Source organism: Dama dama, chromosome 14, assembly GCF_033118175.1.
Source record: "Dama dama isolate Ldn47 chromosome 14, ASM3311817v1, whole genome shotgun sequence".
Classification (NCBI taxonomy): Eukaryota; Metazoa; Chordata; class Mammalia; order Artiodactyla; family Cervidae; genus Dama; species Dama dama.
The window spans coordinates 52,328,044-52,342,210 of record NC_083694.1 but is presented as its reverse complement, the minus strand read 5'-3'; the positions used below and the strand labels follow the sequence as shown (position 1 = coordinate 52,342,210).

At 37.8% G+C, this 14,167-nt stretch overlaps 1 protein-coding gene across 8 annotated transcripts in view; it reads right to left on the bottom strand.

Moving 5' to 3' along the window:
• Positions 1 to 14,167, bottom strand: part of RABGAP1L (RAB GTPase activating protein 1 like) — a 677,120-nt gene that overhangs the window by 598,831 nt on the left and 64,122 nt on the right. For all 8 annotated transcript variants that reach the window (XM_061160753.1, XM_061160754.1, XM_061160755.1 and 5 more), the window contains exons 2-3: positions 7,319 to 7,502; positions 5,488 to 5,680 (exon numbers count right to left, since the gene is read on the bottom strand). In XM_061160753.1, coding sequence (XP_061016736.1) covers positions 5,488 to 5,680; positions 7,319 to 7,456 — 331 coding nt within the window. In that variant the 5' untranslated portion in view covers positions 7,457 to 7,502. The remainder of the gene's footprint in view (positions 1 to 5,487; positions 5,681 to 7,318; positions 7,503 to 14,167) is intronic.

Here is a 14,167-nt window from a genome sequence, read left to right as displayed (position 1 = left end):
AAAAGAACCGAAAGAAATTCTAGAGCCAAAAAATGCAAGAGCTGAAATGAAGTATTCTCTTGGTGAATATAACAACTAATTCTAATTTGCATAAGAAAATAAGAATGTTAAAGAAGTTCCTTATATTATAAAGAACATAATAAGAATGTTAAAGAAAAACGAAACTAGAGGGAAACTGAAGAGCACCAAAAGTCATAAATATGACTTTTTCCTTACTGTTTAACTTCTTTAAAATACAACAGACTGCTGGTTATATCCATTTGGAAATCTTATAAGTTAGTATGTCTAAAATTGAATTCATTAGACATCTATTCAACTACTCATATCTTGAATAACTCTTGAATCCATCCTACTTTTCTTTGGCTCCATACTCATTATCCAAATTACTACAGCAATAACTTTCAGTTCTTCTTCCCTCCAATTTATTACCTACACTTCAGCCACCAAGATTTCCATAAAGATCAAAGAAAGAGAGAGGAAGGAAGGAAAGGAGGGAGAGGGGAAATAAATTAGATATACCATGCAAACAGATACACCACATAAACACTAATTCTAAGAAAACCAGAATGGGTATATCAGTACCAGAAAAATCAGACTTCAAAACAATGAACAGTAACAGGAGAAAAACAGACATTTCACAATAACAAAAGGGTCAATTTATAAGAAAAATGTAATTTAAAAAGTGGCTATGACGCTCATACCAGAGCTTCAAAACACCTGAAGCAAAAACCAGCAGAACTGAAGACCCTCAAACTGAGCCAGTCAAGCCAAAGTAACAAGTCTATTACAGCTTCTATCTATTAACTAAAAACACTGGGCAGAATATAAAAAGTAACTACCTTAGGACTGTTTTTGTTTTGTTTTGTTTTAAAAGCAAATAACAATAGACAAATTGGATAGAGAAGTCAAAACCTGAAGTATTACCAGTATAGTACTGAATTTCCTTTTATATTTTTTCATCCTTTATATCTCATATTTGATCTAAGGGCAGCCCAAGTTGCAGAACTGTGCAGTGAGCAAGAAAACTAAGAGAGAAATCCAATCTGTCTGGCTAAAAAACAGAAAAAGGAGTTCTTGTAAACCGCAGAGTGTTTGGAGAGTTAAAACATTTCTCTCTCTCTCTCTCTCTCTCTCGTCTCTCCCAGTTCCACCACAAGGCCAGCCCCAATGACACAGCTGCAGCACTGTGTGTGTGTGTGTGTGTGTGTGTGTGTGTGCATGCTATACCTGTGTGGTGTGTGTGTGTGTGTGTGTGTGTGTCTGTGTGCATGCTATACCTCTGTGTGTGTGTGTGTGTGTGTGTCTGTGTGCATGCTATACCTGTGTGGTGTGTGTGTGTGTGTGTCTGTGTGCATGCTATACCTGTGTGGTGTGTGTGTCTGTGTGTGTGTGTGTGTGTGTGCGTGTGTGTGTGTGTGTGTGCACGCGCTATACCTGTGTGGAACAGACCAAAGAAGCATAGCAAAGGTTTTAGAACTGACTGACTTTGGAACCAGAAAGCAATACAGAACTTGCAGTCTGGATGCAACCAACCGAACTGCCTGCTAAAATAAAATCAACATTCTTCAGAGGATTTTACCTGGAAATACAATCTCAAATGTAAGAATCAGAAAGTCTGAAAAAAATAAAGTCTGAAAAAAAATTCAATTCCTTAACAACAACAACGATAACAAAAATCAAACAAAGGTGACCAACTGTCAAGGGAAAAAAGCAATCAAAAGATACCAATCCCCAAAATATGCAGTTGCTGTAAGCATCAGAAAAAGACTTTAAAACTGGTATTACAACCATGCTCTGTGGCATAAAGGTGAAAGAATTCAGAATGAATAAAAATATTAAAATCTGCAGCTGAGGAACAGAAAATGTAAAAAGGAACAAGGTAAATTTAAAACCAGAAAGACAGAATATCTAAAATTAAAAATTCACTGGATGGGCTCAAAAGAAAGGAGGTAACTGGACTAACAGTCAGTAAACTGGAGCACAGATCAACAGATCTAAACTAAAGAAAGAAAAAAGATTGGGAAACAATGAAGAGTCTTAGGGATTGTAGGAAAATGTAACACTTTTGTTGTCTTAGAGGAAAAGACTATGCACAAAATAAACTTCCAAATTTCATAAAAGATGTAAATTTACAGAATCAAAAATCTCAATAAACATCAATAAAGATAAATTCAAAGAAAATCATACCCATATAATCAGACTGCTGGAAAATGAAAATATTAAAAGTAGACAGAGAAAAACAGCATGTTACAAATAAGGGAACAACAAATGATTCAAATGACTGCAGATTTCTCATCAGAAACTATGAAGAGAAGTCAGGAGAAATCTTTACAGTACTTAAAGAAAACAACTATTTAAACAACACTGACTGCTCCACAGAATTCCAGGGGTTAGGTACGTCAATGGAGATAAAGGGCCTACACCCTGCCCAGGGCCCATTTTAAGCAGATGTGTTATAACTATCGGGCTCAGACTTAAAATTGTGTGTAATTTTATTTTGAGGTTCAAGATTTCCAGAACTATTGATGATGACAAACATTTTGTTTGGTATTCACTTTGTGCCACACATTTTATTAATACAAAATACTTTCTATGGATGATATGGATGGTATCATTTAAGTTTCTAAATCCCTATGAAATGGTTTCTATTTTATCTCTATTTTACAGATGAGATAACTTACTGTTAGAGAAGTTGAATAACTTGCCCAAGCCACAGACAGAGCCTGGATTCAAACCCAGCTCTGAGCTCCAAATAATGTCTTAAACTCTAAGTGAAATGAAGTTGCTCTGTCGCATCCGACTCTTTGCGACCCCATGGACTGTAGCCTACCAGGCTCCTCCATCCATGTGATTTTCCAGGCAAGAGTACTGGAGTGGGTTGCCATTTCCTTCTCCAGAGGAATCTCTAAAAAAGGTCTAAAACAGAACAAATTAAAAGCAAAATGAAGTAAATTTTGCTCTTAATTATAGAGAGTATCAGCTCTTCAAGGGAAAGAATTGTTCTATCCTCTTTCTATCCCCAGCACTTGTAACAGTCTCTAAAAGTCTAAACACTCAATAATACACCAAACAAATCAATCAGTAAGTAAATGAAATTTTTTAGAGTTAGTGATCCTTTCAGCAACCAAGTAATGGCAAACACACATCTCTGGACACTATTGGATCCTATTCTATCCACAACTAAATGTATCATAACTGCAGCCTCCACGTAGACAAAACTCATGACAAGTCGAAACCCTGGATTAAGGAGACAGACAATAAAATATTTTTTAGCAAGCCAGTACTTATAGATCTAGTAAAATCACACACCACTGCAATAAGTTCATATCCCTGTAAATTTAAATTCAGTCTTATACAAGTCATTCTTCTTCAATTCTATTATCCCTTCCTCAGCAGAAAAGATGCAAAGAGTAACAAAGAGCATGAAAGAGAAGACTCATTATGTAACCAAACAGTATTTTAGTACATTGCCATAAATTAGCAAAACTTCCCTGTACAACTGAGTCCAAGTAGCCAGGATATATGATCATCAAATGACAAAAACCAAAAAGTTAACCAATGAGTTAAACCAATGATGTTTAAACAAAAGCATTTATCTATTCAATTTTATCACCGACAAACTACATATCTTTAATATTGACTTCAGCCCATTTTAATATAGATACTTTCCAGGTAGTTCCTTACCATTGAAGTTAGGGGTTATTTTAAATTGACCACAAGAATTCTCTTAACAAAAACTGCAACTATGAAGAGGCAGCTGAAAAGTCTTGTCTTAGTTCTTTCAGGCTACTGTATAACAGAATACCACATGGGTGGCTTACGAACAACAGACATTTCTTTCTCACAGCTCTGCATGCTGGGAAGTCCATGACTGAGACTCTGGCAGATGGCTGTCTCGTGAGAGCTCACTTTCTAGACAGCATCTCTTCGCTGTGTCCTCACACTGCAGGAGGCACAAGCTAGCTGGCTTGTAGCACTTTGGCCTACATCTACACTGAGCCTACATAAACATTCAGAAATGGATCATGCGGCCTTAAATCAATTAGGATGCTATCTCTTCTGCAGAGTAACCTAGTAAGGAATCTGAATATAACCAAGACCAGCATGTATCGATTCATGTCATTCCATTGACCACAACAAAATGGTTCAGGTGGTCCAATCAGAGTGATAGTCACAACTTTTTGTTCCATGGTTAAAACACCAGAGCCTTTCTCTCAACCACCAGGTATAAACAAATCATTTAGCCTTACTTATCAATTTCTGCTGCTAATTTCTGTCTCCATGACATGGAGAAGATCAAAGCTGAGTAGTTTACAAAGAAATATTACCAGAGCCTAGATCAAACCACACCTCCAGTGTTTAAACCAGTAGGGGTTGGGTTGGGGTAGATCTGCCTTTTCCTGATGTAAAATCATTTTCACTTATAAGGCTGGTATTCCTACTATAAATACTACTTATTCATGCATGTATTTATCATTTATTATAGTGTAATAAACACTTTTACAGTACTATTACACTGATGGAGTTGATATGCTATTTTACTTAGAATTTTCACAAATTATAATTTAAAATAACTGTATTTAAACTGAGTAAGAAGGGATATCATATGAAAGAATGTGTATATTAATTATTCTTTGATACCCAATAATTTATTCATTTGTTAAGCATTTAGTGAAGATCTACTATACACCAAGTCATTGTTCAGTTGCTAAGCCATGTCCAACTCTGTGAACCCATGGACTGCAGGACACCAGGCTCCCCTGTCCATCACCAACTCCCGGAGTCTACTCAAACTCATGTCCATTGAGTCAGTGATGTCATCCAACTGTCTCATCCTCTGCCACCCACTTCTCCTTCTGCCTTCAATCTTTCCCAGCATCAGGGTCTTTTCCAATGACTTGGCTCTTCACATCAGGTGGCCAAAGTATTGGAGCTTCAATTTCAGCATCAGTCTTTACAATGAATGCTCAGGGTTAATTTCCTTTAGGATTGACTGGTTTGATCTCTATGCATTTCAAGGGACTCTCAAGTGTCTTCTGCAGCACCCCAATTTGAAGCATCAATTCTTCAGAGCTCAAACTTCTATACAGTCCAACTCTCACATTCCTACATGACTACTAGAAAAACCATAGTTTTGACTATATAGATCTTTGTTGTTAAAGTGACGTCTCTACTTTTTAATATGCTGTCTAGTTTTGTCACAGTTTTCTTCCAAGGAGCAAGTGTCTTTTAATTTCATGGTTGAAATTAATGGGTAAACTGAGTAGCATAGGTAAAGTGAGTACCCAGACATAGTACCAGTCCTCAAACAACACACAGACTGATTTTACATGTAGAGATACAAACAGAAGCTTAAGAACCAAAGTGGGAACTCTCAACCAGAACTGTAAAGCTGGTGGCCTTGATCTTAGAAAATTAAGCTAATAAAATTTTCTGATTTTCATCATCACTTTTTCTCTTACAGTTTCTAAGAGTTCAATACAGTACCTGTATTTGATGGATCCAAAATTAACTGAAGAGATGGCTTATTTCTTTGTCTGGCTGAAATATTTCCAAATGAATGGTCTGAAATCTCACTGGAACTTGGACAATCAACAGGAAGGCTGCTTTGCCCCTTCTCCGAATCTCTCAAAATCTCTTCCATGGCTTTTTCCAGTTGTTCATTACCATTAGAAACTATCTACAGACAAAGGAAAACAATTCCTTAAAATCATAATATGGTCCTAGAGCTTAATAAAAATACTGCATTTTTAGAACATATTTAAATTTAAAAATAGTTACTGAATACCAAGAATTAGTTGTACCTAATTTCATGAGATATGACAGAAAATCCTGAGTTTAAAAAAACAAAAAACAATAGAGGACTATTAGTTTTAGAAAAGGATTCCCCAGAAACACCCAAGTAAGTTTCCAACTATATTTGGTCTAAGATCTTACTTACAGAGATTTTTGGTTTTTTTTTTTTTTTTTTTTTACCTTTCAGTAACACATTCTAAAAATCAAGTAATCCTAAATTTATGTGTTTTAAAGAGAAAAGTGGATAAGTTTAAATAGACAACATATACTGTTAATATCATTTAAAAGGTCATATTTTATGTTATTGTAACATAAATATGTTTCCGATTTCTTTACAAATTTTGCTAGAGCATCCAAGAAGTATCGGTAATTTCCTTATATTTGAGTTGGCTGACCTTTTTCTTAAAAGCAAAGTGAGACACATCAAGCATAAGTAAATAAATGCCTTAAGCACATTTATGTCAAAACAGAGTTAAGTGAATTTAAATAGCTATTTAAATATAGATATTTCAATAAATTTAAAGGAATTTATTGATTATTTTAATGAAATTATAAAACTATATATCCTCAACATAATGTAAAATGAGTACTTAATCATCTAATTTTTACAAAATTAGATGTAAAATTTTATATTAGATTGATATTTTATTAGATGAACATACTAACATACCTTTGTATCATAATTAATACTAAATACAAGTCATAAATAATATACAGCATTTGGGGCTAATTTCTCTCTCCCTATATCTAGAAGGTGGTTATGCAATTCCCAAAGATGTATACCTGGGTTTATTTGGTTTTGTTGGTCATTTATAAATAAGAAAACAGTTTTCATTTGGTCAAAGACCATACATATATCTGTTTGCAAGAATAAAATATATATATCAAATACATACTTGAATTGGTACACAGCTTCAAAGAAAGACTTTTTTGATAACTCAAACGTTAAGCTGCCTAATAAAAACGGAACATAAAAGTGAAAAATAAAAAGGACCACATCTAAATAAAAACTCAATAACTAAAATTACAAAACATATACTTAAAAAATATTCAGATAAGTGTTAATCACACAGATAAATGCTACAAGCTGACTTAAAGCATAAAAATCATAAAGCAAAGTCTCTCAAGTGAAAGGAATACATGACTACATATTTAAATAAGTAATTTTTAAAACCCAGCAGCAAAAAAAAAAAAAACCCAGCATCAGTAAGAGAGACAAAAGTATCCAGATAAATTAAACTGATGTAAGATTTAACCATTAAGTCTAACTTGCCAATTATCCTTTCTCTTCTTTTCTCCCTATTTCTTCTTTCTGAATTCTAAAAGATAAACAACCAAAAATAAAAAACTTTAAAAATAACAAACCTAACAATTAGGTCTCTGGATAAATCAAACATTGATTCTATTCTCAAAGTGAGTACTTGAGAAAAAACTTTGGATTGTATACACTTCCTATAATAAGTTGCACCTAGTTAAAAAGAATAATTTAAAATAATATCATTTGTAGAGAAGGAAAAAATACCTTCAGTTCTGGTTTTTCATCATCTTTTGTAGAAGTATCACCTCCATGCTGAGGAACCAAAACAAATTCTTCACTGTTGAGTGTAGTCACAGAATCCGATGACCCACTAACCTTCCGTAATGAAGCTCTGACCTCCATTTCAGTTCTGCAAGCTTCTCTGTCCACATCCACCTGGTCAAAACCACTAAGATTAAGAAAAAAAAAAAAAAACTAGTAAACAAAAACATGAACTACTGAGTACCTGGATCAATATTTTTGGGACCTTTAAACATGATTCAGGCAAAGAATTCTGCTGGCTAGATAATCATCTCAAAACTAGGGAGTCTACCTTCTTGGACTGGGCCACATAAGAGAGATGTACCCTGAGTTTCCAGACTAAAAGAATCATATTGTTCCCTGAAAAACAACACAAACCTGCCCATATCTCAACTAAAAGGATTTACTACTATTAGGTGCACTCTATACTTACTCTGAGAAATACTTTTTGTTCTTTTTAATAAATATGAAAAAAAAAAAACAAGTAAGAAATAAACGAGAAGTGTGTACAAATTAACACACAAACAAAAATACATTCACTGCGGACTTTATAACCAAATCTAAATGTCTGCATAACTTATCTCCTCACACTAATAAGTATTGTACCTTAAAATATTTTTTCTGTGTCACTGAAGTTGACTGATTAATACAGAATTCAACATTCTAAGCCATGTATCTTTTCCTTTCCAGACACAAAACCACTTATCTATAGGAAGCAGAAAGTGGGGAGTGGGAGCGGAGGTGGCAAGGGGAGCAAAGCTTTCACATTGCACTCATGAAGCAGTATTCAAACACCGTGTTCTATATTGATCTCAATACTGTTTTCTATATAGATCTCTAGTAGCTCAGCTGGTAAAGAAACCACCTACAGTATAGGAGACCCCGGTTTGATTCCTGAGTCAGGAAGATCCGCTGGAGAAGGGATAGGCTACCCACTCCAGTATTCCTGGGTTTCCCTGGTGGCTCAGCTGGTAAAGAATCCACCTGCAATGTGGGAGACCTTGGTTTTATCCCTGGGTTGAGAAGATCCCCTGGAGAAGGGAAAGGCTACCCACTCCAATATTCTGGCCTAGAAAAATCTATGGACTGTAAAGTCCATGGAGTCGCAAAGAGTCGGACACAACTGAGCAACTCACTTTCACTTTACACCATAGAAACTCAACATTCTCTGTCACTTCCAGAAATCCAAATATTCACACAACTAAATTTAACTGAATATGTACACTATGTAAGAGTCACTATACTCCGCATTTTGGGTTACATGAATGAATAAGGCAAACAAGATGCCTCCTCTATCCTGGAGCTTACAGCTAGTGAGGAAACAAGCAGGCAAGTAAGGAAGGAAATCCCAAATCATTCAACAGGCTATGAAGAAAACACAACAGCCTAATATAACAAAGAGGAGCTGTAAGGAGTATACAGACGACTTTAAGGAAGGTAGTATTTGAACTGAAACCAGGAAGATTAAAAAAAAGAACCATATGTTAAACAATCTGCTCAGTGACAAAGGGGGTAATATGACAGAGAGGTAGGACAAGTTCAGTTCAGTATAGTTGCTCAGTCGTACCCAACTCTTTCCAACCCCATGGACTGCAGCACGCCAGGCTTCCCCGACCATCACAAACTCCCGGAGTTTACTCAAACTCATGTCCATCGAATCGGTGATGCCTTCACTCTTTCCTAGCATCAGGGTCTTTCCCAATGAGTCAGCTCTTCGCATCAGGTGGCCAAAGTATTGGAATTTCAGCTTCAACATCAGTCCTTCCAATGAATATTCAGGACTGATTTCCTTGAGGATTGACTGGTATGATCTCCTTGCAGCCCAAAAACTCTCAAGAGTCTTCTACAACACCACAGTTCAAAAGCATCAGTTCTTTGGTGCTCAGCTTTCTTCATAGTCCAACTCTCACATCCATACATGACTACTGGAAAAACCATACCCTTGACTAGACGGACCTCTGTGGACAAAGTAATGTCTCTGCTTTTGAATATGCTGTCTAGGTTGGTCATAACTTTCCTTTCAAAAAGTAAGTGTCTTTTAATTTCAGGTTTCAATCACCATCTGCAGTGATTTTGGAGCCCCCCAAAATAAAGTCAGCCACTGTTTCCCCATCTATTTGCCATGAAGTGATGGGACCGGATGCCATGATCTTAGTTTTCTGAATGTTGAGCTTTAAGCTAACTTTTTCACTCTCCTCTTTCACTTTCATCAAGAGGCTCTTTAGTTCTTCTTCACTTTCTGCTATAAGGGTGGTATCATCTGCATATCTGAGGTTATTGATATTTCTCCTGGAAATCTTGATTCCAGCTTGTGCTTCTTCCAGCCCAGCGTTTCTCATGATGTACTCTGCATAGAAGTTAAATAAGCACAGTGACAACACACAGCTTTCACGGACTCCTTTTCCTATTTGGAACCAGTCCGTTGTTCCATGTCCAGTTCTAACTGTTGCTTCCTGACCTGCATACAGGCTTCTCAAGAGGCAGGTCAGGTGGTCTGGTATTCCCATCTCTTTAAGAATTTTCCAGTTTATTGTGATCCACACAGTCAAATGCTGTGGTGTAGTCAATATAGCAGATGTTTTTTCTGGAACTCTCTTGCTTTTTCGATGATCCAGTGGATGTTGGCAATTTGATCTCTGGTCCCTCTGCCTTATCTAAAACCAGCTTGAACATCTGGAAGTTCACAGTTCATGTACTGTTGAAGCCTGGCTTGAAGAATTTTGAGCATTACTTTCCTAGCATGTGAGATGAGTGTAACTGTGTGATAGTTTGAACATTCTTTGGGATTGCCTTTCTTAGGGATTGGAATGAAAACTGACCTTTTCCAGTCCTGTGGCCACTGTTGAGTTTTCCAAATTTGCTGGCATACTGAGTGAAGCGCTTTCACAGTATCATCTCAGGATTTGAAACAGCTCAACTGGAATTCCATCACCTCCACTAGCTTTGTTCGCAAAGATGCTTCTTAAGGTCCACTGGACTTCGCATTCCAAGATGTCTGCCTCTAGGTGAGTGATGACATCATCGTGTTTATCTGGGTCATTAAGATCTTTTTTTGTATAGTTCTTTTGTGTATTCTTGCCACATCTTCTTAATATCGTCTGCTTCTGTTAGATCCATACTAGTTCTGTCCTTTATTGTGCCCATCTTTGCATGAAACATTCCCTTGGCACCTCTAATTTTCTTGAAGAGATCTCTAGTCTTTCCCATTCTATTGTTTTCCTCTATTTCTTTGCACCGATCACTGACGAAGGCTTTCTTATCTCTCCTTGCTATTCTTTGGAATGCTGCATTCAAATGGGTATATCTTTCCTCTCCTTTGCCTTTCACTTCTCTTCTATTCACAGCTATTTGTAAGGCCTCCTCAGACAACCATTTTGCCTTTTTGCATTTCCTTTTCTTGGGGATGGTCTTGATCCCTGCCTCCTGTACAATGACACAGACCTCTGTCTGTAGTTCTTCAGGCACTCTGTCTATCACATCTAATCCTTTGAATCTATTTCTCACTTCCACTGTATAATCATAAGGGATTTGATTTAGGTCATACCTGAATGGTCTAGTGGTTTTCCCTAATTTCTTCAATTTAAGTCTGAATTTGGCAACGAGTTCATGATCTGAGCCACAGTGTGCTCCCGGTCTTGCTTTTGCTCACTGTATAGAGCTTCTCCATTTATGGCTGCAAAGAATAAAATCATTCTGATTTTGGTATTGACCTTCAGGTGATGTCCATGTGTAGAGTCTTCTCTTGTGTTGTTGGAAGAGGGTGTTTGCTATGACTAGTGCATTCTCTTGGCATAACTCTATTAGCCTTTGACATGCTTCATTTTGTACTCCAAAGCCAAATTTGCCTCTTAATCCAGGTATCTCTTGACTTCATAATTTGCATTCCAGTCCCCTATAATAAAAAGAACACCTTTTGGGGGGATTAGTTCTAGAAGGTCTTGTAGGTCTTCACAGAACCATTCAACTTCAGCTTCTTCAACATTACTGGTAAGGGCATAGACTTGGATTACCATGATATTGAACGGTTTTTGCCTTAGAAACGAACAGAGACCATTCTGTTGTTTTTGAGACTGCATTCAAGTACTGCATTTCGGACTCGTTTGTTGACTATGATGGCTACTCCATTTCTTCTAAGATATTCTTGCCCACAGTAGTAGATAAAATGGTCATCTGAGTTAAATTCACCCATTCCAGTCCATTTTAGTTCACTGATTCCTAAAATGTCGATGTTCATTCTTGCCATCTCCTGTTTGACCACTTCCAATTTGCCTTGATTCATGGACCTAACACTCCAGGTTCCTATGCAATACTGCTCTTTATAGCATCGGACTTTACTTCCATTACCCGCCACATCACAACTGGGTGTTGTTTTTGCTTTGGCTCCGTCTCTTCATTCTTTCTGGAGTTATTTCTCCACTTTTCTCCAGTAGCATATTGGACACCTACCGACCTGAGATGTTCATCTTTCAATGTCCTGTCTTCTTGCCTTTTCATATTGTTCATGGGGTTCTCAAGGCAAGAATATTGAAGTGGTTTGCCGTTCCCTTCTCCAGTGGACCACGTTTTGTTTTGTTTTTTCCATTTATTTTTATTAGCTGGAAGCTAATTACTTGACAATATTGTAGTGGTTTTTGCCATACATTGACATGAATCAGCCATGGATTTACTGGACCACGTTTTGTGAGAACTCTCCAAGATAACCCGTCCATCTTGGGTGGCCCTACATGGCATGGCTCATAGTTTCACTGAGCTATTCAAGGCTGTGGTCCCTGTGATTAGTTTGGTTAGTTTTCTGTGACTGTGGTTTCTATTCTGTCTGCCTTCTGATGGATAAGGATAAGAGGCTTATGGAAGCTTTCTGATGGGAGAGACAGATTGAGGGGGAAACTGGGTCCTGTTCTGATGGGCCATGCTCAGTAAATCTTTAATCAAATTCTGCTGACGGGCAGGGCTGTGTTCCCTCCCCATCATTTGACCTGAGGCCAAACGACGGTGGAGGTAGTGAAGGTAACGGCGGCCTCCTCTGAAAGGTCCCACACAGGCACTGCCGCACTCAGTGCCTCCGACCCTGCAGCAGGCCACCGGCGACCCACGCCTCTGCTGGAGACTCCTGGACACTCACGGGCGAGTCTGGGTCAGTCTTTTGTGGGGTCACTGCTCCTCTCTCCTAGGTCCTGGTGCACACAAGGTTCTGTTTGTCCCCTCCAAGAGTCTGCTTCCCCAGTCCTATGTAAATTCTGGTGGCTCTATGATGGGGCTAATGGCGACCTCCTGCAAGAGGGCTTATGCCACACCCAGGTCTGCTGCACCCAGAGCCCCTGCCCCTGCGGCAGGCCACTGCTGACCCGTACCTTCTCATGAGACACTCAAACACAGTTCTGGCTCAGTCTCTGTGGGGTCTCTGGGCCCTGGCGCGCACAAGGTTTGTTTGAGCCCTCTCAGCAGACAAGTAGACCAGTGCTGAAGAATGTAGGACCTTGTAACCATGGTAAGTCTGACCCATGCCAAAAATTCCCCCAGAAATGTTCTTTTTCTCTTTCTAATTAGGTTATTTTGTTCACTTCCTTATTTAAAAAAAAAAAGGTTGCAGTATCTCATTTTGCCATTAGGTGACACTAACACCATTACTCTCAGCAAAAAAGGAGAAAAAAAAATTACTTTCTGCTTCAAATCACAATTGAAAGAATTACTTCCTAACATTACTGAAAAATCAGTTTCCAATAATATCAAAACAAAGAATAATTACTGTCATCTCCAAGGCCTAGCTCTCATTTATTTCTGCTAGGCATGTAAACATACTTCTTTTTTAAAAACCTTCAAGCACATTCATCTGTCCTCTAAAGGCATATTATGTGTGTGTGCTAAGTCGCTTTAGTTGTGTCCAACTCTTTGCAACCCTATAGACTGTAACCCACTAGGTTCCCTCTGTCCATGGGATTCTCCAGACAAGAATGCTGAGAGGGCTGCCATTTCCAGGTTATCTTCCTGACCCAGGGATCGAACCCATGTCTATTATGCTTCCTGCATTGGCAGGCAGGGACTTTAACACTAGCACCACCTGGGAAGCCCTTGCATATTATATGTTTCTGAAAATGCAGTATGTATTAGCAGCCAAGTTTTTAACCTTCTGGCTGCCCCATGAAAGCTTTATTGTCAAGACATTACACACTTCAGGTGTTCTTTCTATGGCCAATCCTTCTCCAAAACCTTTTCAGTTGCCACTCTTCTACCTGACATTTAAATGTTGGAAATTCCCCAAATTCTGAGCTTTTTTCTCTGATTCTTTGCCACTCACTCTTATTGCCAAAGATTTAAATAGCATCTATATATTTTGAAAGTCTCCCAAATTTCTATCCCAACCCAAATATCTCCTCTAAATTCCTGATTTCGAATCCGACTCTTTGATATTTTCATGTGGAACTCTATCAGTATCTTAAAGTGTGACCCAAGTGGAATTCCTAATGTCTCCTCCAAAATTGTTTCTTATTCAGATTTCCCATTTCTGAAGAACACCACCTTCTACTAAATTGCACAAACAAAAAATCTGGTTATGATCCTTGATTCATCTCTGCTTCTTTATTCCTCTCATTACCAAGTCATGTCAATCTCACTTTCAAAATAAACCCCACATCTATTTCTCCACATCCGTTTTAGAAACCTAATCCAAGCCATGATCTCACCTATTATAACAGTCTCCTAACCCATCTCCTCCTTCCAGTCTTCTCCTCCCTAATCTACTAACGGAGCAGCCAAAGAAATCTTTTGGAAAGCTAAGTTGGATTACATTAAAGCTCCAGACTAAAATCTTTTTTC